Source organism: Giraffa tippelskirchi, chromosome X (genome assembly GCF_054371585.1).
Source record: "Giraffa tippelskirchi isolate mGirTip1 chromosome X, T2T-mGirTip1v1.2.pri, whole genome shotgun sequence".
Lineage (NCBI taxonomy): Eukaryota > Metazoa > Chordata > Mammalia > Artiodactyla > Giraffidae > Giraffa > Giraffa tippelskirchi.
Window position 1 is genome coordinate 113,563,024 of NC_137289.1, and position 22,768 is coordinate 113,585,791.

At 40.5% G+C, this 22,768-nt stretch overlaps 1 protein-coding gene across 2 annotated transcripts in view; it reads right to left on the reverse strand.

Annotated features, from left to right (window-relative positions):
- Positions 1 to 19,635, reverse strand: part of CYBB (cytochrome b-245 beta chain) — a 35,379-nt gene extending 15,744 nt beyond the window's left edge. The window contains exons 1-7 of one of the 2 annotated variants that reach the window (XM_081566509.1): positions 19,275 to 19,635; positions 16,545 to 16,640; positions 15,043 to 15,153; positions 8,132 to 8,216; positions 7,183 to 7,328; positions 4,581 to 4,771; positions 308 to 437 (exon numbers count right to left, since the gene is read on the reverse strand). In XM_081566509.1, the coding sequence (XP_081422635.1) occupies positions 308 to 437; positions 4,581 to 4,771; positions 7,183 to 7,328; positions 8,132 to 8,216; positions 15,043 to 15,153; positions 16,545 to 16,640; positions 19,275 to 19,319 (804 nt within the window). In that variant the 5' untranslated portion in view covers positions 19,320 to 19,635. The remainder of the gene's footprint in view (positions 1 to 307; positions 438 to 4,580; positions 4,772 to 7,182; positions 7,329 to 8,131; positions 8,217 to 15,042; positions 15,154 to 16,544; positions 16,641 to 19,274) is intronic. The other variant, XM_081566510.1, reaches the window with a different exon arrangement.
- Positions 19,636 to 22,768: the final 3,133 nt, after the last annotated feature.

Consider the following 22,768-nt stretch of genomic DNA (forward strand, 5'->3'; position numbering starts at 1 on the left):
ATCAATAACTGATATTATCATGGCCATCATATCCAGAAGAGATAGAAGTTCTTGAATCCAAATGCACTTTAAAAAAACAACACTTTTCCAAGTTTTATATCAGGATGCTCATAACAGACTAATGTAAAGGTTACTTTTCAAGAACTAATTCTAGACAATTAGCATAGCAGAAAAACACTGGATACTTATCCTAGCAGTTCCATGACATTCATAATGGACAACTCTATGACATTTGTATGTATTTCTTAGATGCAGTTTGAAGATTGTTGGTAATAAAACTATAATAGCAACAATGGGTTGTACGTACCATAGGAGGGTTCCCAGAGAACTTCGGGATTGGGCAGTTCTCTATTTCTCCCCACTGTGAGATGTTTTGATAACATTGTCTTGGTTTGTGTTCTGACAAACTCTCTGCAGTCTGCCCACGTACAATCCGCCTGAGGAGGAAATGTAAGTCCTGACCATTTAGAAATGAGACATTGAATTCTTAATTTTTTGAGATTCTGGACATGTTTTTAGTATTCTAATATGGGTCTTATACTTTTCATTTAAAACCAATATCTTATTGCCCCCTCCAAACAGATTAGAGGAAGTGAAAAATGCATGATCTTTAGCAATAGAAAAAAAAAAATTATATGGGGACTTCCCTGGCAATCCAGTGGTTGAGATTCCAAGCTTCCACTGCAGGGGATGTGGGTTTGATCCCTGGTCTGGGAACTAAGATCCCACATCCCACATGCTGCGCAGCATAGCCAAAAAAAGAGAAAAAGAATAAAAAGGAAAAACATGTATGGTGGCACAAAGGATATTTATATGTAACATTACATCTACAGGGTAAGTTTTGGATCATCCATACATGTTTTCTGAAGTGCAACATTTGTGCTTCTGTTTCAAATATTATTCTCATTTAGAAACAAAAACAGAAAAACTGCAAATCTAAAAGAGCAACTGCTGACAGGTACAGGGTCTTTGTGCAAATTAGAACAAGATGCCCCACCTCTTTGAGGACAGTCCTAGGGGAAAAGAGTTTGGCCAGCAGAGCATGGACTAATTTCATCCCCCTTGGCCAGGTACGCTTGTGTAACTGACAACCCACACAACCATCTACAGTATACCCTGAGGCTTGGTATAGATCCTTTATTTGTTGTTTCAAAATTATCTAAATTAAATCAAAAGGCTGAAATCCACTTAAGATGACTTTGTGGAGATTATGCCATTCTCACACACATCAACACTGATAGTATGTTCCATGAAATGCTCAGAGCCCATTCACTTCAATAAGTATTAATTGAGCAACTACTATAACATAAGACAATGCAGGTTGAGTAGGAACAGGTGGAGAGAGGCACAAAGTTGAAAGAATCAGGTCTCTGGTCTCTAGAAACATAAATGGCAAGGTCTTCAGAATCCTTGCCTGGAAAATCCTATGAACAGAGGAGCCCAGCGGGCTGTAGTCCATGGGGTCACAAAGAGTTGGGCATGACCAAATGACTAACATTAACACTTCAAAATATATAAGATGACACATAGAAGGCCCTTTGTAAAAGTTTGGGCCACTTGGTATATTCAGAAGATGTTTTACTTCAAGGTCATTAACCATTGCTTTCTATCCCTAGGTCCTAGGGAAGAGAATTACCATGTGTTGAGCATCTGTCATGTGCCAGGTGTGGGAAAGGCACTGTACACAAATTATTTCAGTTGGTTCTCATAACAGGCCTGAAATGTAAGTACTAGCACCCTCATTTTACATATGAGGACCCTGAGGCTTAGAGAGACCAGGTAACTAGAAGCAGAATGATTTGGTGAAAGCAATTCTGGACCCAAGCCAGACAGCCTTGGTTTCACATCCCACATCCACCCCTTGCTAATTTAGTGGCAAATTGGGCAAGTTATTTTACTTGTTTTGAGCCTCAGTTTCTTCAGCTGTAAGATAGGCATGTGTGTGTGTGCTAAGTCTCTTCAGTCATGCCCAACTCTTTGTGAGCCCATGGACTGTAGCCTGCCAGGCTTCTCTGTCCATGGGATTCTCCAGGCAAGAATACTGGAGTGGGTTCCAGGCCCCCCTCCAGGGGATCTTCCTGACCAGGGATCGAACCCGCATCTCTTATGTCGTCTGCATTGGAAGGTAGGTTCTTCACCTCTAATGCCACCTGGGAAGCCCATAAGATAGGCATAAGTACCTCATTAAAAGTTTATTTTAGGAATCAATTGGCATGATGCATATAAGATGCCAGACACAAAGTAAGGATCCAACAAATGGTAACTATTAGAGTTCTTAATGCTCAAGATCACATGGGGAGCGATAGAAAAAAAAAATCTGACTTTCTTCTCTTCTCAGCGCCATGACCAGAAGTCAGAAAACCTGCATTTTATAATCCCAGTTCAGCTGCTACCTAGCTATGAGACTAAGTAATCAGTCAACCAGTGTAAGTGGCAGATTCTCCGCAGATGGAGAACAGGGAACATATCTGTCCTCTGCCTGCTCCACAGTAAGATACATATCTATGAGGGACTTCCTTGGCAGTCCAGTGATTAAGTCTCTGCACGTGAAATGTAGGGGGCACAGTTTCAATCCCTGGTTGGGAACTAAGATACCACATGATCCGGGGCCAAAAAAAAAAAAAAAAAAGATACAAATCTATGAATCTATACAAATGTAAAATGGTGGAATTACTCAGCTAGAGAGGGGAAGAAATTAATTTTTTTTTTCTCTAGGATTCTCTGAAACAAATGGATGATGACCGAGTCCCATTTAAAGATACTTATTGGTTTAAGAGGGTTTTCCAGTAGTCATGTATGGATGTGAGAGTTGGTCTATAAAGAAGGCTGAGCATCAACAAATTGATGCTTTTGAACTGTGGCATTGGAGAAGACTCTTGAGAGTCCCTTGGACTGCAAGGACATCCAACCAGTCCATCCTAAAGGAAATCAGTCCTGAATATTCACTGGAAGGACTGATGCTGAAGCTGAAACTCCAATACTTTGGCCACCTGATGCGAAGAACTGACTCATTTGAAAAGACCCTGATGCTGGGAAAGATTGAAGGTGGGAGGAGAAGGGGATGACAGAAGATGAGATGGTTGGATGGCATCATGAACTCTATGGATATGAGTGTGAGTAAGCTCTGGGAGTTGGTGATGGGTAGGGAAGCCTGGCATGCTGCAGTCCATGGTGTCGCAAAGAGTCGGACACGACTGAGCGAATGAATTGAACTGAAAGAATCTTTGTCTATACAGATATTTCAGTGCTTAGAAAGGGATGACCAGGGGTCAGGGTCTGCAAGTTGATCAAGAATGCACATGAGGAGAGGGAACTATATTCAATATTTGGTAATAAACCATAATGGAAAAGAAGATGAAAAAGAATGTATAAGTGAGTTATTTTGCCGTACACCTGAAACTAACATGACATGGTACCTCAACTATACTTCAATAAAACATTTTTAAAAAAGAATGCACATGAGGGGTTGCCACAGACTGCTTCTTCCCACTCTTCCCCTTTTCATACTCAAGTCTCAGCCACTTCTAGGCTGACTTGACTCAGAGCAGAGTCACTGAGCCTTGAGCACCTACTTCCTCTACTCTTAGTTATCTGCAGCCCCGTACCCACTGGGGAACTTCCCAGGCCTGCTTTTGCGTGCAGGTGGGAGAATCAGCTCATGTGAAACAGTAGAAAAAGGAAGCCTGGTATGAAACAGGGGTCCCAATAAGGCAAACTCTCTCAACCGCACATCCAGGCACTGAGTGTCTCTAGGACAGATTCATCACTGCCTGCCTTAGCCCCTCTGAGCTCCAATCCCACCTAAACCACTGATAAACTGGTGGTGGCTTGGCTACATACTGGGTTGGCCCAAAAGTTCATTTGGGTTTGTCCATAGGATGGTACAAAAAAAGCCAAATTAGCTTTCTGGCCAACCCTGTGTTTACCTTTTATAAGTCTGTTTCCTTGTCTATCATTTCCCCAGGAAATGAGGACAGTAAGAGCATGTCTTCCTTTTATAGGTTAAAACAAACACGTCTGTCACAGATGCTCAATAGAAGCTAGGTCTTCCCTTTATTATGTTAGGATGCTTGAAGGCAATAACCATGTGTTTCTCGTTCTAGTATTCCCCACTGTGTCTGAGATTGGCCCTCATATAGAGTAGGTAATCAGTGAATGATTGGCTTGAATTAAAACTCATTGAACTACAACAGACCCTTTCACCTGATGAATCATTACCCTCCCTGGTTTGGGAGTTTGTCTAATTTACGAGGGATTAAGCCATGGGAAACATCATTGTGGACATGCAAGACTCTACCTGCACTCTCAGCATGCTTTATATACGCTTGCAAAGATATTCAAAACTTTGGTGTATTTTTCAAGCTTGCTATAAATAACTGCACTATGAATATTTATGAGTTGCATACCAGAAACTAAAGTGGTACTGAGTGGTTTTTATCAAAGTGACTTCTGTTTTCACCTCTTATTCTCTCAACAGACAGGCTGATCATACCAAGACAAGGTCACTGTGCCTCTAATAGAGCACCACGTCTGGGAACTGAGGGGCATAAAGTACTTGGCCTTGGAGTTTAAATACTCACTGAACTCCATGGATGGCGAGACCAATGAAGAAGATCACAAAGAGATGGTGTGTGTACCAAAACACTTCAAAATAAGACCTCCGGATGGTTTTGGTGGAGGACGTGATAATTAGTATCAAGCACAGTGTAATGACGACTCCAGTGACGCCTGCCACCCGAGTCACAGCCACATACAGGCCTCCTTCAGGATTCTGTAAAATACATAGACACAGACACAAACACACATTATTTGTATGCTCACAGATGCAGGACTCCCTATCTATAGAGTGTCCAGTGAATAGGGCAATAGGTATGTTCTTTCCCTCTTTAGATAATCCTAACCATCCCTCAACAGGGTGGTATAGACTTTGAATTGTTGTTTAGTCTCTCAGCTGTGGCTGACTCTCTTGTGACTCCATTGACTGTAGTCCACTAGGGTCCTCTGTCCATGGAATTCTCCAGACAAGAATACTGGAGTGGGTTGCCATTTCCTTCTCCAGGGGATCTTCCTGACCCAGGGATCGAACCCACATCTCCTGCACTGGCAGGCGGATTCTTTACCACTGAGCCATCAGGGAAGCCCATATAGACTTAGAATGGATAGTTCCAAATTAAAAGTCTTACATGATTGAGGTGTCATAGGAAATATCAATTGATATACAAAAGTAGTTCTCAGTATCAGAAAAAAGTATCAACTCTATGTCCTAAAAGGGTCAAAAGCTCTTTTCTTGCTTTGATTTGGAAAGTGTCATAATGCTTAGCTTGTAAAAGTATTCTGGGCATGCCACATCTTAGGCTGTGTTCCTCCAAAGCAGATCCTGAGATGAGGATTCATGGGTAAGTGATTTTGAAAGAATGTGTTCCTGAAGAAACTGGTAAGAGGATGGTTAATAGGACAGGGAAGAGGAATATGTCAAGTCAAATAAGAGGGTGTTGTTCAGTGGCTTAGTCATGTCCCATGGCCTGCAGCCCACCAGGCTCCTCTGTCCTCCACTATGTCCCGGAGTTTGCTCAAATTCACTTCCATTAAGTCAGTGATGCTATCTAACCATCTCATCCTCTGCTGCCCCCTTTTCCTTTGCCGTCAATCTTTCCCTGCATCAGAGTCCTTTCCGAGAGGGTGATCTTGGGCCAAATCTTCAGCCTGATGCTGCAGGGAAACTGCAGAGGGTCAAACACACCTCAGTGTTTATCTTGACTAGAGGCAAAGAAGCTGGGTTTTTATGGCCTGAACCCATCAGTTATTGGTTAAGACCAGCTCAGTGAGATAGCTATCTAGGCCCTTTCAGATCTTGGAGCTAGTGGGCAAAGGCCTCCAGTAGCCCCAGGGCGATCCTCTGAGGAAGAAACACAAATACAGGCAATTGAAAATGAAAGCACACAGAAGGGCGGGGGAGCACAGACATCAGAAGAGTGATCTGGGCCCAGCACTGCAGTGTCAGCTCACCTGATGTGTTCGCAGTGCCACCTCTATGTATCATTGTATAAATAAAAGAAAAGTCATCCAAGACATCATAGAAAAAGAATTCCTATTTTATTTGATGCTGTTTAATTCTGTCCCTAAATAGATTCACATTTTAAAATATCACCCTGAGGATAATGATTTCTGCAAAATTAAAGGACTTTTTTTTTTTTTGTAATCTAAACGGACAAGAAAATGTGTTTGGAATTCAGTGTATAGTGAGTGATGTGATTCAGCTATCTACCCAACCACTGGGCACATGAAGATGATTTCGACCTTCTCCCTCTGAGTGTAGAAGGCTCTAGCAACCACTGGAAGGGAAGAAGTCCTTGCCTGTGGATTGCCCATATGGCTGCTGCTGGAGCAATTAGCAGACAGAGGCCACCTCTCAGATGTTGTAAGCAAGAAAGAGGAAAAGCATTGCTGATCGGTGTCAGCTGGTGGCTGACCTGGTATTAACACCTCAGCCAGAAGCTTCCCTATTTCACATAAACAGTTTCACAGAACACCAACATCAGACAAGGTCATTCTGTGACCTTGTCATTTAAGACCAGTCAAGACAAACACATGTGTGACTGCTGCTTCTTAGCCTATTACAGACTTAGCCCCATTCTTCTGCCTCCTAGAAAAAAAAATATTAAGATACCTAATACTGGAACTATCCCCAATTCTGGACTGAATCTGACCCAGAGCAAATGCTTGTTTTCTGAAACCCCTCCCAAATCATCTGACACAAATCCCACAACAAGCCTTTCTCAACATCCTCCTGAGAAACCCCAGATTTCCTCAGAGTGTGAGGTTTCTTTGCTGCAGTAAGTAATAAACCCAAGTTTGTTTGACTAGACAATGTTCCTGGATTTCTTTGACTGCTGGGCCTTGTCAAGGATAAGCCTGAGTTGCTCCAGGCTTCATGTATACTCACTCGTTCTTACAGGCGAGTTTAAGAAACTGGAAAACATCTCGTGACCTTCCACATTTAGCATCAGGAGTATGGGAGGCATTTTCTCTGTGCCCACATTCTTAGAACCTACAGACCTGGCCCTCTTAGTCTACTTTTGTCATTGTTGCTGTTCTGATCAAGTAAAATTGTTCACTCACTGAAATCTAATCCTCAGTTTTAATAGTCTAGAGAACATCTGAATTAGGAAGTTAGAGGCTTACCTTGATTCTCTGTCGAACAAAATTGAGGTAAGTTTCACCGGGCTTATCTCCAATGTCAGAGAGTGCTATTGAATAAGGATCAGAATTGTTGACTCGGGCATTCACACACCACTCCACATTAAATAGATGTGCAATGGTGTGAATTGCTAAAGAGGGCAGAGGAGAGAAACAAAGAGGGTGAGTGGTGTACATAATTTTATTTGGAGCTGAGTTTCTGGCTACAGTCCCAGTGTGTGTGTGTGTGCGCGCACGTGTGCGTGTCTGTGTGGTGCTCAGTTGCTCAGTCATGTCTGACTCATTGTGATCCCATGGACTGTAGCCTGCCAGGCTTCTCTGTCCATGGAATTTTCCAGGAAGAATACTGGAGTGGGTTGCCATTTCCTGACTCTATGATAGAGTAGTGGAGATTTGATAAGGATCCCTTCTTACACCAACACCACTTTCTTAATAATTATAATAATAAAACAAAATATTTAATAATATAAATACATGAATACTATTATATATACATATATAAACAATAATAAAAATAAAATGTTCAGCTCATAATGTCTATCTTAGATTCTCAATTTATGGGCTATGGTCCTTGTAGGGTTACTGCAAGAAACCCATGAATCTATATGTTCAACCAAGTATTTTTTAAAAAATGAATGAACAAAAGCTCTTATATGTGAACTAACAAACAATTTTCACATTAAAAAGTGTGGAAAAGGGGGAGTGCACTGGGATTTTATCAGAAGAGCCTTAGGGAATAACGTTTTAAGACCTGAAGGAATAAATCCTAATCTTGGGATGGCAGAAAGAGTGTTGAATATTTTTCTAAGAGAACTCGTTCAAAAAAATATCTCAACCTACCTGCAAAGGCTGATCTCGTATTTTAAAAGTATCTTAGAGGGAATACTCTGGTTCCAAGTTTTCTTTGCAATCTCAAATATCTGAATGAACTTACCAGTGTGAAGTGCAATCATCCATGCCACCATTTTATGAAAGGTGAGGTTCCTGTCCAGTTGTCTCCGAATTCTTGTTGAGCAGCACTTTGGATTAAAGGGAAAAATAGTAATTGTTAACAAGAAAGTTTTCTCTGTGCCAGATATTAGACACACATTTTCTCATTTAATTATTACAACCAATTCTTTAAAAAAAAACCAAAACCTATATCATCCTACCCATTTGGCAGATAAGAAAACTGAGGCTCAGATAGGTCAAACAGCCAATGAGTAGCATGGTTGGCTTAAGCAATGTTTTAGGTTCTCATACTATTAACATAAAAAGCCTCGCATGGAATTCATTGCTTAATTGTATAAAATATGAATTTGGACAGAAAGCGTCTAACTATGTAGCTTCTAGTTCAGATTAATTCATTCAATAAAGAGAGGATATAGAAATTTTATAAGGACAGGGATGCCCTCAAAGATCTGAAGGTCCAGTGGGGACACAGACAAATGAACAGTTTTACAACAAGTGAATAGTTTTAGAATAGCACCTTTCCAGGAAATACACACTATGAGAGGTAGAAAAGTGTCCACCTGCACATGTTGATAGAGACGACAAAACAAGGGAAATCATTAAACAATCACAGCAAAAATAATAACAGCCAAGGGTATTTACAAAAGAGCTTGTGCAGAAGTGTTTTACATGCATTGACTCATTTCATTCTTACATTAATTCTATGTGCTGCTGCTGCTGCTAAGTCGCTTCAGTCGCGTCCAACTCTGTGCGACCCCATAGATGGCAGCGCACCAGGCTCCCCTGTCCCTGGGATTCTCCAGGCAAGAACACTGGAGTGGGTTGCCATTTCCTTCTCCAGTGCATGAAAGGGAAAAGTGAAAGTGAAGTCGCTCAGTCGTGTCCGACTCTTAACGACCACATGGACTGCAGCCCACCAGGCTCCTCCATCCATGGGATTTTCCAGGCAAGAGTACTGGAGTGGGGGGCTATTGCCTTCTCCAAATTCTATGTGGGAGGTAACATTATTATCACCACATGACAGGCATAGAGAGGTTACCTTCCCCTAGGTTTCACAGTTAATAAGTGACAGAGTTGGCTGGGGCCTAAACCCCAGTCCCCTGATGCTAGAGATATCAACAATCTGATATTTCTTACCTGTTATGATTACCTTGGCATTACAATGGAATTATGGTCATTGCTTAGTGTAATTTTCTTACGAACATATGTTAGAGGCTGTGGGTTTCAATGTTTCAATTTGGATTCAGGTCATCGCCCAAAATAGAGAAAAAACCCTGCTTTTTTGTTGAATTGGAACCTTGTTTTCCTGAAAAGGGGTCAAGTGCTCACTCTGGCTGCTTCGTTTCCAAGGGTAGATGTATTGGTATAAACATTCAGAAAACTTTTAAGGAGACCAAAGCAAAAAAACCCCAAAACAAAACAAAAAACTTAGGTATTATAAATAACTGGTTCTAAACCTATTTAATTTCAATACAGGGGTATTAAATATTTGACTTACTTATTTTTAATAAAATATTCTGGTTTTACAGAAAAAAATAGAATTACATGTAAAATTGTGCTTACTCCACTATCTTGGAGTTAGTTACATTTAGGGAGGGCAGGCTGTTTGGATCATGAAAGCAGATTCCTGAAACTGCAGAAATACTAGTAAGGAAGACACATGATTCCAGAAAAAGGGAGAAAAACAATTAGGCTTTGTTGAGTGCCTTCTATGAGCCAGGCAGCTTATCCATAATCACTATACCGTTTAATATAACCAGATAAATATTACTATTTTCATTTTACAGGTAACAAAACTGAAGCTTGCCAGATGGCTCAGTGGTAAAAAATCTGCCTGCCAAGCAGGAGACCTGGGTTCCATCCCTGGGTAGGGAAGATCCCCTGGAGAAGGGAATGGGAACCCACTCCAGTATTCTTGCCTGGAGAATCCCCATGGACAGAGGAGCCTGGTGGGCTACAGTCCATGGGGTTGCAAGAGTCAGACATGACTTAGTGACTAAACCACTACCATATACATTTTATTAAAAGGAAAAACAGAGACTTGTAGTCACTAATGCGTTAGTAGAATGGGGTCCTACTAGGGCACCAATCCCTCAGTTTTTTCCTAGCCACCCTCTATAATGTGGTCAGGAATGGCAAACACATCCAAAGAGAAGCCATACATCATGATTATACCAGGCTTCCAGATACAATTTCTTCATCATTTCCTGACAAGTGGGGGTGAAATGGTTGGTTGGGAAGGGAGGGCTTTGCTGCCTGTGACTGCCCAGGGCTTTATTCTTCCTTTCTACCATGCAGATACCATTTTTATACTTTTGAGTCACTTGTGAATTACCACCAGCCATGTACTAATGACCCAAGCTGCCATTATGCACCATAGCTTCTTCACTGAATGACCAGTGACTTCTTTTTTTTAGAAAAATATTTATCTATTAGGCTGTGCTGGGTCTCAGTTGTGGCATGAGGGATCCTCAGTAGAGGCACGCAGGATCTAGTTCCCCAACCAGGAATTAAACCCTGGGTCCCTGTATTTGGAGCATGGAGCCTTAGCCACAGGACCATCAGGGAACTTCCTCTCCATTGACTTATGGGGAAGTCCTCTGTTACTGTCAGCTAGAGCCTTGCTCAAGCTCAATAAGCTAACATTCAAGTGCAAGGGAAATTACTGAGTCACCTTGGCAGATTTCTATGCTTGATTCAAACTGCATAAGAGTAAGAAAATTAAAAAAATTGAGAAACAGAACTACAAAGAAGTGCATATTTAATGGAGCATAACATTAGCTTCTTTAACATGAGTGTTAACGGAAACTTTAAAGTTCTATTTTATGTACACCTGGTCTCACCACAAATGCCATAAATGAATCTGAATTAGATATTTATATGCAATTTGAGAGAAATTGCAAAGCCAGCCTTGACTCTACAGAACTGAGGCAAAGAAGCTGACAGAAACCTGGAAGCATTAGAATATGCGATAAATATGAAGATCACCCCTGGATTCAGATAGCACTGTCTATAATTTTAAAATTCCATGTTTATCTTCTATCTCTTCCACAAAACTCTAAGCTCTCTGAGCTCGTGGCTCATCCATGTCTTACCCTCTACTCACTATGTGTCCCTGTGCTTAAGACATAGTTAGCACTCAACAAATATTTGTTCACTGACAACTCACTAGTTGACAGACTTAGTCAATTAATACACTGTGAGAATATTATTCATATCTGTTCTTACATTCGCATTATTTCATTTGCTTTTTAGCTAAAAACAACAACAAAGAGAAAAAAACAACAACTACGAGACAGGAAGTCTAAGAGCCTTGCCCTGGACCACATGTTAGATAGAGGGCTACATTGAGAGCCTCTGACTCTCAGGCTGTATAAGGTTATAGAAAAGAGCTCACTCTCTCATGTTTCTGCTTCTTTCTGATCTTCAGACTAGAACTTCCATCCAAACTGAGGTTGTTAAGGTTTCTTTAGGGACTTCTGTCTGCTGAATCCCACCATTCCCCATTTCGCTCAACAGAGCAGGCTCAGAGTGTGTACTCCTATCTTCCCTGGGAAAGGCCAACCCTGGGGTTTTCTTTCTCCAGCTAACCAGAGGGATTATAAAGCCAGCTCTAAAGGATTAAGACCATTAGACACTGAAGTTCTGTGACTGTTTAGTTTTCATAAAGGCCAACTAATAAATCCTTGAATCTACAACATCCTTGCCACTTCTAGGTTAGGTTATTCAGCCTGCCCAAACATTCATATATTTGATGGACTTCCTAAGACTGTAACAGCACCACAAGAGTTTTGAGTTTAGGTGGCAAGTGGGAAAGTGAATAGGCTCTGGGGGCACAAACACCTGGGTTGGAACCCCAACACTCTCATTGAATTTCATCCCCACCTCACTGGCCTGACATACAGATTTCATGGAGGTAAGGTTTATGAAGACTCAGTAAGTGGCAGCTGTTACCGTTTCCAATGAGCCACAGTATGTCCACTCATTTTAATCCCAATCAGAAAAGAAGGTTCTTTGCCAAGTTCACATTTCAGGTTCGGAAATCTGGAAGGAAGGACACACCCCATCTATAAAAGAATGTTACTTGCTCCTCATTTTTGAAAAATGCATTCTTTGATGTACAGGTCTCTCTAGTTAGAGGGCTGAACTTCTCTGCAATTTGAAGAACAGCCTCATTTCACCCTTGTCTTTAGAGACCCTCATGAGGATCTTCACTCCCTTTAGGTCACAAGAAGCCTAAAAGTGGCCATTACAACATGTGCTGATCATAGACATGAAACGGCAGTGCAATTTGAGCCTGTGGATTAACAAGGATTTCTTAACAGGCTGTTCTGGTGAAAACACTGCCTGTTTCTCAGAGTTTACTTCCTCTAAATAGAAACTATTTGAACAGACGGTATTGGGGGAGAATAAAACAGCTACAGTCCTTGAACTTCATTTAGAAAATGTCCAGATGTTGTACTTTACAGGTCACCCTTCAAGAAAACTTTTCAATTGCTATATGATCCAGCAATTCCACTCCTTGACATACATCCAGACAAAACTATAATTCAAAAAGATATGTGCCCCTATGTTCATAGCAGCACTGTTTACAGTAGCTGAGACATGGAAACAACCTAAATAAATGTTCATCAGCAGATGAATGTATAAAGAAGATGTGGTACACATATACAATGAAATATTACTCAGCCATAAAAAAGAACGAAATAATGCCATTTACAGCAACATAGATGCACCTAGAGATCATCATACTAAGTGAAAAAAGTCAGAAAGAGAAAGAAAAATCCCATATGATATTTATATGTGGAATCTAAAATATGACACAAATGAACCTATCTATAAAACAGAAATGGAATCACAGAAACAGAGAACAGACATGTGGTTGCCAAAAGGGAGGAGTGTGGGGAGGGATGGAGTTCAGTATTAGCAGATGTAAATTATTACATTTAGAATAGATGAACAACAAGGTTCTACCGTATAGAGCAGGGAACTATGATGTCCTGTGATAAAGTATAATGGAAGAGAATATAAAAGATAATGTATGTATATGTATAACTTAGTCACTTTGGTATACAGTGTAGATTAACACAACACTGTAAATCAATTATACTTCAATAAAAAAGAAAAGTTTTCCATCAAATGGAGTTCTACCTCTGTGGTTTCTTAGGTTGAGAAGATTATTTTGGAAATCCTTGTGATTAATGTGTTAGTTATGGCTTGTTAACCCTATATTTGTAAATCAAGTGTTGTATAGTTCTTAAAGAAAAAAAAATCTCCTTAGGATCAGTGTGAATTTAGTAAGACTAGGGAAAAGCGAGGTAGAGTTCAAGGCAAGTTCTAATTGTTATTGACAGTTTAGATCACTTTCCTTCCCCCACGGAGTCACTGATTACCAATTAAGATTAACACCTAAGCTATACATTTCAGGTCCAAGTTTACTTGCAAAGCTCCAACTTGACCTCAGGTATCTACCATTTAAAATCCTTACACTCTCATCAAAGTAGATTGCTTGCTTCTCTCCACTATAAATGACTTCTATTTAATAGGTCATTTTTTAAAAAAGCTAGTTAATATAAAAGGAACATTTTATTAAAAGGAAAAACAGAGGCTGCATGCGTGCTAAGTCATGTCCAGCTCTTTGCAACCACATGAACAGGAGCTCACCAGGGTCCTCTGTCCATGGGATTTTCCAGGCAAGAATATTGGAGTGGGTTGCCATTTCCTAATCCAGGGAATCTTCCTGACTCAGGGATCAAATCTGGGTCTCCTGCATTGCAGGCAGGTTCTTTACAACTGAGCCAGCAGGGAAGCCCCCAAACAGAGGCAACTAGTCACTAATGAGCAGTGGAATGGGTCCCTCCAGGCATCAGTCCCTAAGTTTGGAAGAGCTACCCTCTGTGATGTGGTCAGCAATGGCCAACACAGCCAAAGAGAAGCCACAAGTCATGATCACACAGCTCTTTCAAGAGTATGATTTCTTCACCATTTCCTGTGCTTTATATCTCCTACAGGCTTATCTTTATCCTTTATGCCCATATCTGATGCCACCTTCTCTAAGAATTTTTTTCATCCCCCACACCACCTGATATAATTTCCTTTGCCTTTGCTTGATTCCCTGTAGCTCCTTCTTTGTAACGTTTTGTGGGACCCATCACATTTTGCTTTGTATCATATTTGAGTATGTATGTAGATTCCAAGTTCATTGCTTCTCATCTTTGTATAACAATAAGAAATTTGTATACCATTTTACAGATGACAACAGTTCTTCCTACATAATCTTTTTTTCTTCCAGCATAGTATATTAGGGGTTCAGTAGACTGTTAAAGTGAGGGCGAAAGAGCCTAGGGCATTTAGAAAGCTCTGAACTCCTCAATTCCATGGACCAAACACCTGTCACATTCATTGCATAGTGACTCATGGCTCATTGTTCCCATCTTCTTGGGATATTATCCACCAAAGAGATTTTCTCTGACTTAAACATTCTGAAAAACATGACACTATGAGATTAATCCTCAAATTTCACATCAGTCCCATAAATTTCTATATGTATGTATATATACATATATGTCATGTTATGTATATCTGTCTGTGTGTGTGTGTACATGTACTTTATTGTTATTGTGGAGGTATAGTTAGATTGGTTGTTTTGTTTTTTGGGGGGTTTTGTTTTGTTTTCAATGTCTGTTCCAGGTTAAAAGGTTGTCTCAGGGAGCTCCATCGACAGATAATATAAAAATAAACTAGAGAATCAAGCATGGCTTGATTGTATAATGAATATTGTACAGTGGTTGGAATTCTCATAAACCCTTGGTTTGCTTTTCCTATAAAAGGGCGTTGAGCTTGATGGCCTTCGAAATTTTGAGGAACTCAAACTTTGTAAACGTTGGTTCTTACCGCACTGGAACCCCTGAGGAAGGACAGCAGATTTCGACAGACAGGCAGCAGAATCAGCATGCAGTTGAAATTCAGGCAGGCTGCAGGGGCTCTGGCCAGGGCCAGCGCTGACTGGAAAGGGCAGGATGAAAAGCAGGTGATTCCTGTGAGCCCAGAACACCCCCCATCTCACTCCGGCCCCCCAACCCCCACACTTCCCAGCAAGCACAAGGACCACACTCCAGAGACATCAAGTTATCTGGGAACAAAGGTTCTTCAGAGCCAAGGACTTATTTTTAAGGCCTCGCTCCCCACCCCATTTTTATTATGAACATTTTCAAACACAAAGAGCATCTTAAATAATTTCACAATGAATACCTGTTTATTCATCTCCCAGATTCTACCTTTTACATTTTATGATGCTTGCTTTAGCACATGTCTATTAATCTATCCATTCATCTGCCTACCTCTGTATCCATCCATCCATCCATCCATCAATGCATCTTATTTTTGATGCATTTCCAAGTTGCAGACATCAGTCCACTTCCTCCTGAATACCTCAGTATGCATATCATTAATTAGAGTTCAGTATAGAAACTGGGGCTTTGTAAAGAAGATTTTCTTAGCACTTAGACTAACCTCAACAGTAACTAAGTTGGTATGGTGTAATGCTTTGTCATTAAAACTGTTCTTTGTAATACCTAAAGAAATTGCATATATGCAATTAAATATGGGGGGAGGAAAATGCAAAAGGAAATCATCCTTTTCAGCATCAACCTGAATAAATTAACAATTATAATAACATAGTATAATTATATGCTATAAGTATTTATGCATATGATGCATAATACATATTATAATTAGTATCATTAAGTAATCAATTTGTGGTTTCAGCATGATGTAACAAATGACATCCTCTGAGGCAGCCCTAATTGTAATTATTTCATTTATGATGAAGAAGAACTCTGGCAGTTCAAGGAAACTGAGAATGCTAACGGGCCCAAGGAAAGGCAGGGCCCTTTGTTCCGCCAATCTAGTCAACAGATGTGACCTTTGGGCAAGTTCCTCAAAGGCTCCATATGTAGGGAGAGGCTTATTTCCTGAAGATTATTTCATAACATGTCACTAGGGCTTTTCATGCAAAAAAAAGTAGTAGGAATCAGATGATTTAGAGAATATAGAAAGTCCCACTTGTGCTACCTGTGTCACCCTGGATGGATCTCTTCAACCTGGCCATCCATTCCAGAGTCAGTATTGGATTTCTCCTTTAAGCTAAACAGGTGCACAGTAGTTCTTGGGAGGGGAAGGTTGCTGCTGGGACCTTCTGCCACCCTTCTGTTTGTCCCACACTGGAAGACCTAAAGACTCTTGCTCAGGGAGTTGCAATGGAGGGACTGAGGCTGATGGTGCTGTTGGGGTGGTCAGAATAAACATTCTTTAAAATGTTAAGAGGAATAGGAACAAGAATCTCTGATTAGACACAGGAGCCGGTCAATACCATGGAAAATGGAACTTATACTTACCCCAAGAAGTTTTCGAGTGTAAAAGAACTTATCTGGGATATCATAAACCCGGTAGTACCAGACAAAGAGGAAGACGTTCATCCCCAGCCATACCAGCTGCACAAATAGAAATGGTTGCATGAAGTTTTCAAGTTTCAACAGGCAAATTTCACACCATGTTGGAATCAGACCAGGGTCAGGACTTCCCCATGGACAGCCCTCAATAAAGGTAGTTACAAAGCTGGGTGGAACCAGCTTTGAACCAGCTCTTTCCTGCAAAGGTGTCTCTGCACTTTGGTAGTAAACTTTCCACTCTGTCTTGTCCCCTGTGATTGTTCTACTACTTGGCCACTATGCCGTTATTATCTGTCTATCTCTTCTTGTTTCTTTCTCCTTCTCTTAGGTTGATAGATGATAGCAAGTGACTCGAAGGGAAAGGAATCTGTTACTATGCTATTTCTCACACCAGGAGGACTCTGTGTTCGATTCTCAATTCTCACAGGTGGAAGATCTCCCTCCATCACACAGCATCTTGCCCCAGTTAGTGGGAGTCTCCTCAGCTAAAATGGCAATTCTTTAGTTCTACTTGATGAATTTTGCTTCACTTTTGAAAGAGGGAATAGCGAGCATCAATGAGGCGATGACTGCGTGCTAAGTTGCTTCAGTCGTGTCTGACTCTTTGTGACCCTATGGACTGTAGCCTGCCAGCCTCTTCTGTCCATGGGATTCTCCAGGCAAGAGTACTGGAGTGGGTTGCTATGCCCTCGTCCAGGGGATCTTCCCAGCCCAGGGAATGAACCTGCATCTCTTGTGTCTCCTTCATAGGCAGGCAGGTTCTTTACCAATAGAGCAACCTGAGAAGCCCAAGGGGATGAGAGGCATGGGATTTATTATTATTAAAAGGAGATCCTTCTAGACTGTGAGTGTTCATTTCATCTCAAGCACTGACTGCATCCAACAATGACTCTGTCTGGAGCTCTACCTTCAGGTCCCCAGTGGCTATCTTTTCTTAACTGTGCTTTCAGCTGATTTAATGTCCTTCAATGCTGGAGAATAGTCTCTCTTTACAAAGAAGAAGGTGCTAAAACCACTTCTCCATTTCCTAACTTTGTCATGTTTACTCTTGATTTCCAAGCTGTGTCTTCACTTTCAAGTATATGAATGCATAATTTAGATGGAGGTCATTTCCCTGGGAAAACTGTGGCAAGGGCTAAAAGTATAATTTGAACTTAGTTTCTATAGGAGTCATCTGTTCTTAAAACAGAAATGAGAAATCAACTTAAGAGCTTTGAGTTCTCAGAACAATTTTGTATTTCATTAGTGTTAATTTGGCTTGATTTTTTAAATGAAAAAAATAGTGTGGCTTTTATTTTACTTATGCCACTTGTTTCTACCTCTCCAGCTAAAAAAGTCATATTTACTTCATGACAAATTCTTTCAAAAATTTCATTCACAGGTGTCCTTTTTAAAAATCTGGATAATACTTTCATTGTCTACTGGAAAAGCTACTTATAAATCATATTTCTATCTTCCCAACCATCTGCGATTGCTTTGCTGAGACTACCATCTTAAAATAATAGTTGATATTTGTTATGTTAAAAACTAAAAAGGGGGGTTCTGGAAGGGGAAAACATGTACACCCATGGTGGATTCATGTCAATGTATGGGAAAGCAAATACAATATTGTAAAGTTAAAAAATACAAAATAAACTAATTAAAAAAAAAACAAAACTAAAACTGCCCCCCCAAAAAACTAAAGAAATCAACATGTCTATTAGAAAAATTGCCATATCTTTACTTAAAAGTTGTTTCTCATGATAGATTATATTGATTTATATATAACTATGTGGAATATATATCATACATACATTATACACATATATCTGTATGCTAAGTTGCTTCAGTCGTGTCCGACTCTGTGCAACCCCATGGACGGCAGCTCACCAGGCTCTGCCGTCCCTAGGATTCTCCAGGCAAGAATACTGGAGTGGGTTGCCATTTCCTTCTCCAGTGCATGAAAGGGAAAAGTGAAAGTGAAGTCGCTCAGTCGTGTCCGACTCTTAGCGACCCCATGGATTGTAGCCTACAGGCTCCTCCATCCATGGGATTTTCCAGGCAAGAGTACTGGAGTGGGGTGCCATTGTCTTCTCTGTATATCTGGATAGTTTACTTCAATTCCTTTTCCTTGACTTTTTAAAAAAAAACTTCACAAATAACTAAAGTTTGCCTCAGAAGAAAGAAGATACTTCTTTAAAAGAGAAAATTGAGAAATTAAATTATTTTTGGTGTAATTACTGAAAATGCAGGCCAATTTCCCGTACATCAGCCAATCTTGTGTTTGTTATTTGGAAAACTGTATAAAGTTTCAATTGCCCATTTATAGGTGGTATAAGTACATAAAAAATAGAAAAATTTGCTTCTGAGTAAACATTGTAACCAATTCATATTCAGGGATCTTTATCATGAAATGCCTTCTATTCCCACTGTGAAATTGTGGCCGGCTAATTTAGTACTTCTAAAAAAATTCCAGAAATAAACTAGGCAAACTGAGCCCCTAGATGCATTCCTTCCATGAATAAATTTGGAAGAATGGACTCTTTCTGTATCCATCAGATGGATGCATGTTCACATAAATAAGTTTCAACACAATTTCTCAAGCAAATGAATAAAACAAAGCTTTGCTCTATTTTCATTTTCAAGAGAACTTAGACAAGTTAGAGAATTCGTAATTTCTTTCTTACTGGTACTTACAATGACAAAGATGGAGATGCCCTCATTCACAGCCCAGTTCCCCATGGTAGCAAAAGTTCAACGCCTTGCTTTTGCCTTTCTTCTCTGCTATGCTTCTTCTTCCCAGGAGAAATGAAAACAGCAGCCTTGGGGCAATCTGTTTCCTTTTCTATTGTCAGAAATTAGCTAATCATTGGTCAACTGAAAAGCTTGTTTCCATAACAAATTTAAATCTTTAAACCACAAAAAAAAAAAGACAGAAAAAGTCTACAATGATCCAATCACAATTAAACATAGTGAGAAATGAAACTAATTTCTACAACTGAGAGACAAATAACAGTGTAATTCATGGTGAATTACACAGTGAATTAATTTTTGGACTGACTGGTTAGCAAATGGCAAGTTTTAAAAAGTCACCCAACTAGCCACGACTTCCTGTTAGGTAAAAAAAAAAAAAAAATTAGATAGACGTGATCTTTTTTGATAGGCTGGAGCAGCATTTGTAATCTTACTGAGAAAAATAATAACAATAGTGATGGCTGATATTTATACCATGCTTACATTATGCCAATTTTCTAAGATACATATGTGTGTATGTATATGTACATATATACACACACACACATATATATAAGTTGATACACATCTATGTGTGTGTCTAACAAAGGCACTCATATACACACATATATAAATTCAGTATGTAAATAAATTAATTTGATTCTAATATTCCACCTTATAAAGTAGTTTCTATTATTATGATTACATTCACAGATGAGGAAACTGAGACCCAGAGCAGTTAAGTTACTTGGCCAAGGTCATGCAATTAGGAAACTGTGGAGTTGGGATTTGAAAGCCAAATAATTTGGCCATACTTTTACCATGATACCAAAATAGAAAAGCCTGACAGTGGCAACCCTGTCCCAAATCACTTCCAGTACAACTATGGGAAAAGAAAACAACAAACAGGCCAAGATGTTTGGATGGCTGTAGTAGTCCCAGGTTGACAGGCCATTTTTCTAGGCAGGGTAGGTAAACAGGGTCAGAACAAAGGTATGTTCGAGATGGTGGATGTCAAAAGTCAGATTTAGCATTTTCCCCCCCTGACTTCCAACCAGTCTTCAGGACATGAAAGAGACAGCGGGTAGGGTGGTAACGCCACTGTGAATTCAAAGTTGACTAATTGCATCAAGGTGTTTGTACAACAGCTAGAGTAGATAGGTAAAAGAAGAAACTGGAGGAGCAAAAGGGAAAAAGAGAAGAAAAAAAAGAAAGAGAGGCCTGAACTATTTGGGTTGGTGTCTACTGAAGCACTTAAGACAACCTGCAGGATTGTGACCATGAGTAAAGTAATTATTTTTCACCTTTTAATATTTAAGGAAAGGTACTCAACTGTGACTTTCTGCATGGCTCTTGAATCATGCGTAACCCACATCAAGGACAGTCAGCTTCATGGTTCAGTTACACACAGAGATGAATTCAAAGAAACAGAGACAATCAAGTTATATGTCAGTAATTTGCCTCTCTGCTCTGGGATCTATTCCTCGCCCTTTCCTTGTTCTGTTCTGTTTTAGGGAGAGTTGTATTTGCCAGGCTCCTTGGCCCTCTGGCTTCTGGGATGTTCAGTCAAACTGGAGGATGAGGAGCAGGCAAGGAGTCAGAGTGCTTCTTCCCCTGGCTTTCAGCTTCAAGAGGTGTCTCAGAAGTGCTTGCCTTTAACCAGAAACTCCAGCTCCCACCAGTCAGCCTTTCTCCCTGTGGCCTGAGGTCCTGTTGGCCATCACCACGATAGGTCCAGCTCCTACCAGATGGCCCTCGCTTCTGGGCTTGAGTTACACCAACTCCTCCCAGGTTCCCTCCAACCCGGAGGGTGGTCACCACTCCCTGTAGCTGTTAATCTTTTTGTTGCCTCTCCACCCACGTTGGGATTCTCCACTTCCACATCATCCATGTAACAAATCCCTGGTGTGAAATTCCCTCTGTTGAAACAGGGTGGTTTCTGTTTTTCTGACTGGACTTCGCCTGATACAGAAAGTAATTCAGACCTGTACTCATTTTCTCATGGAATTAAAGAAGTGAGGCATGTATGCCTAAAGAGGAGTAAAACACCTTAAAGTCTGCTCTCTCTCTTCCTGCCACTCTTAAACTCTTCCACAGGGATGATTCCTGCTCCATCAGGGTCTTTGAAACTTACCAAAGTAGTCCATCGATAGACGAAAGGATGAAGAAAATGTGCTACATACAATGGAATATTGTGCTGCACTTAGTTGCTCAGTTGTGTCCGACTCTTTGTGATCCTATGGACTGTGGCCCACCAGGCTATACAGTCCATGGGATTCTCCAGGCAAGAATACTGGAGTGGGTTGCCATGCTCTACTCCAGGGGATCTTCCCAACCCAGGGATCACATCCAGGTCTCCCCCACTGCAGGGCAGATTCTTTACCATCTGAGCCACCAGGGAAGCATATTACTCAGCCATAAAAAGGAAAGAAATTGGGTCATTTATAGAGACGTGGATGGACCTAGAGTCTGTCGTATAGACTGAAGTAAGTCAGAAAGAGAAAAACAAATATATATTAACGCATATATGTGGAATCTAGAAAAATGGTTCAGATGAATCTATTTGCATACAGGGCAGGAACGGAGATGCAGATGTAGAGATTGGACAAGTGGGCATGGTGGGGGGATGGGATGAATTGGGAGATTAGGGCTGACATATATACACTACCATGTGTAAAACAGACGGCTAGTGGGAATCTGCCATATAGCACAGGGAGCTCAGCTTGGTGGTCTGTGGTGACCTAGAGGGGTGGGGTAGGGGGGTGTGTGAGGGAGGTCCAAGAGAGAGAGGATATATATATATATATATATATATATGATTCACTTCATTGTACAGCAGAAACCTACACTACATTGTATGGCAACTATACCCCAACTAAAAAAAAAAAACAACAAAACTTGCCAAAGTCTTCCCCTCTCCACCCCTCCCTGCTTCTCTCTTTCCTAACCTACTGGCTGATCGTCCCTTTACCCTACTCACCTTAAACTTCAAGTCTCTCCCACATTTTGTCATCTACATCCCAAGAACCATGCTCTGCTGGGGCAGCAATTGTGAGGGGACCATGGATACTCATATACTAGGAAATAATGTTCCTTGAATATTTCCTAACTCCTTTCCCCTCCCTCCACAGTTTGAGAAGAAAATTCAGAAAAGAAAGAATATTTTTATGGGTGATTAACCATTCCTTCCTATGGCTTCTTTTTTCTCCTTCATAAAAGTAATCACAGGGCTGTGAGTAGAGATGTCTTGAGAGATTTAAGAACCTCAATCAGTTTCACAGCTGGAGGAAGAGAGCTCAGAGCTCAGTTGAAATGAAGAGTAAAATCTTTCTTTTATAGCAAGTAACTTCCCTTTTGAGAACACTGTTCAAGTTAATTTCAATGTGCTCTGCTCTTGAAAAGACAAGCAAAAAGTTTGATAAAGGAGCAACAGGTATTGGTTGACTGGTATTGACTGG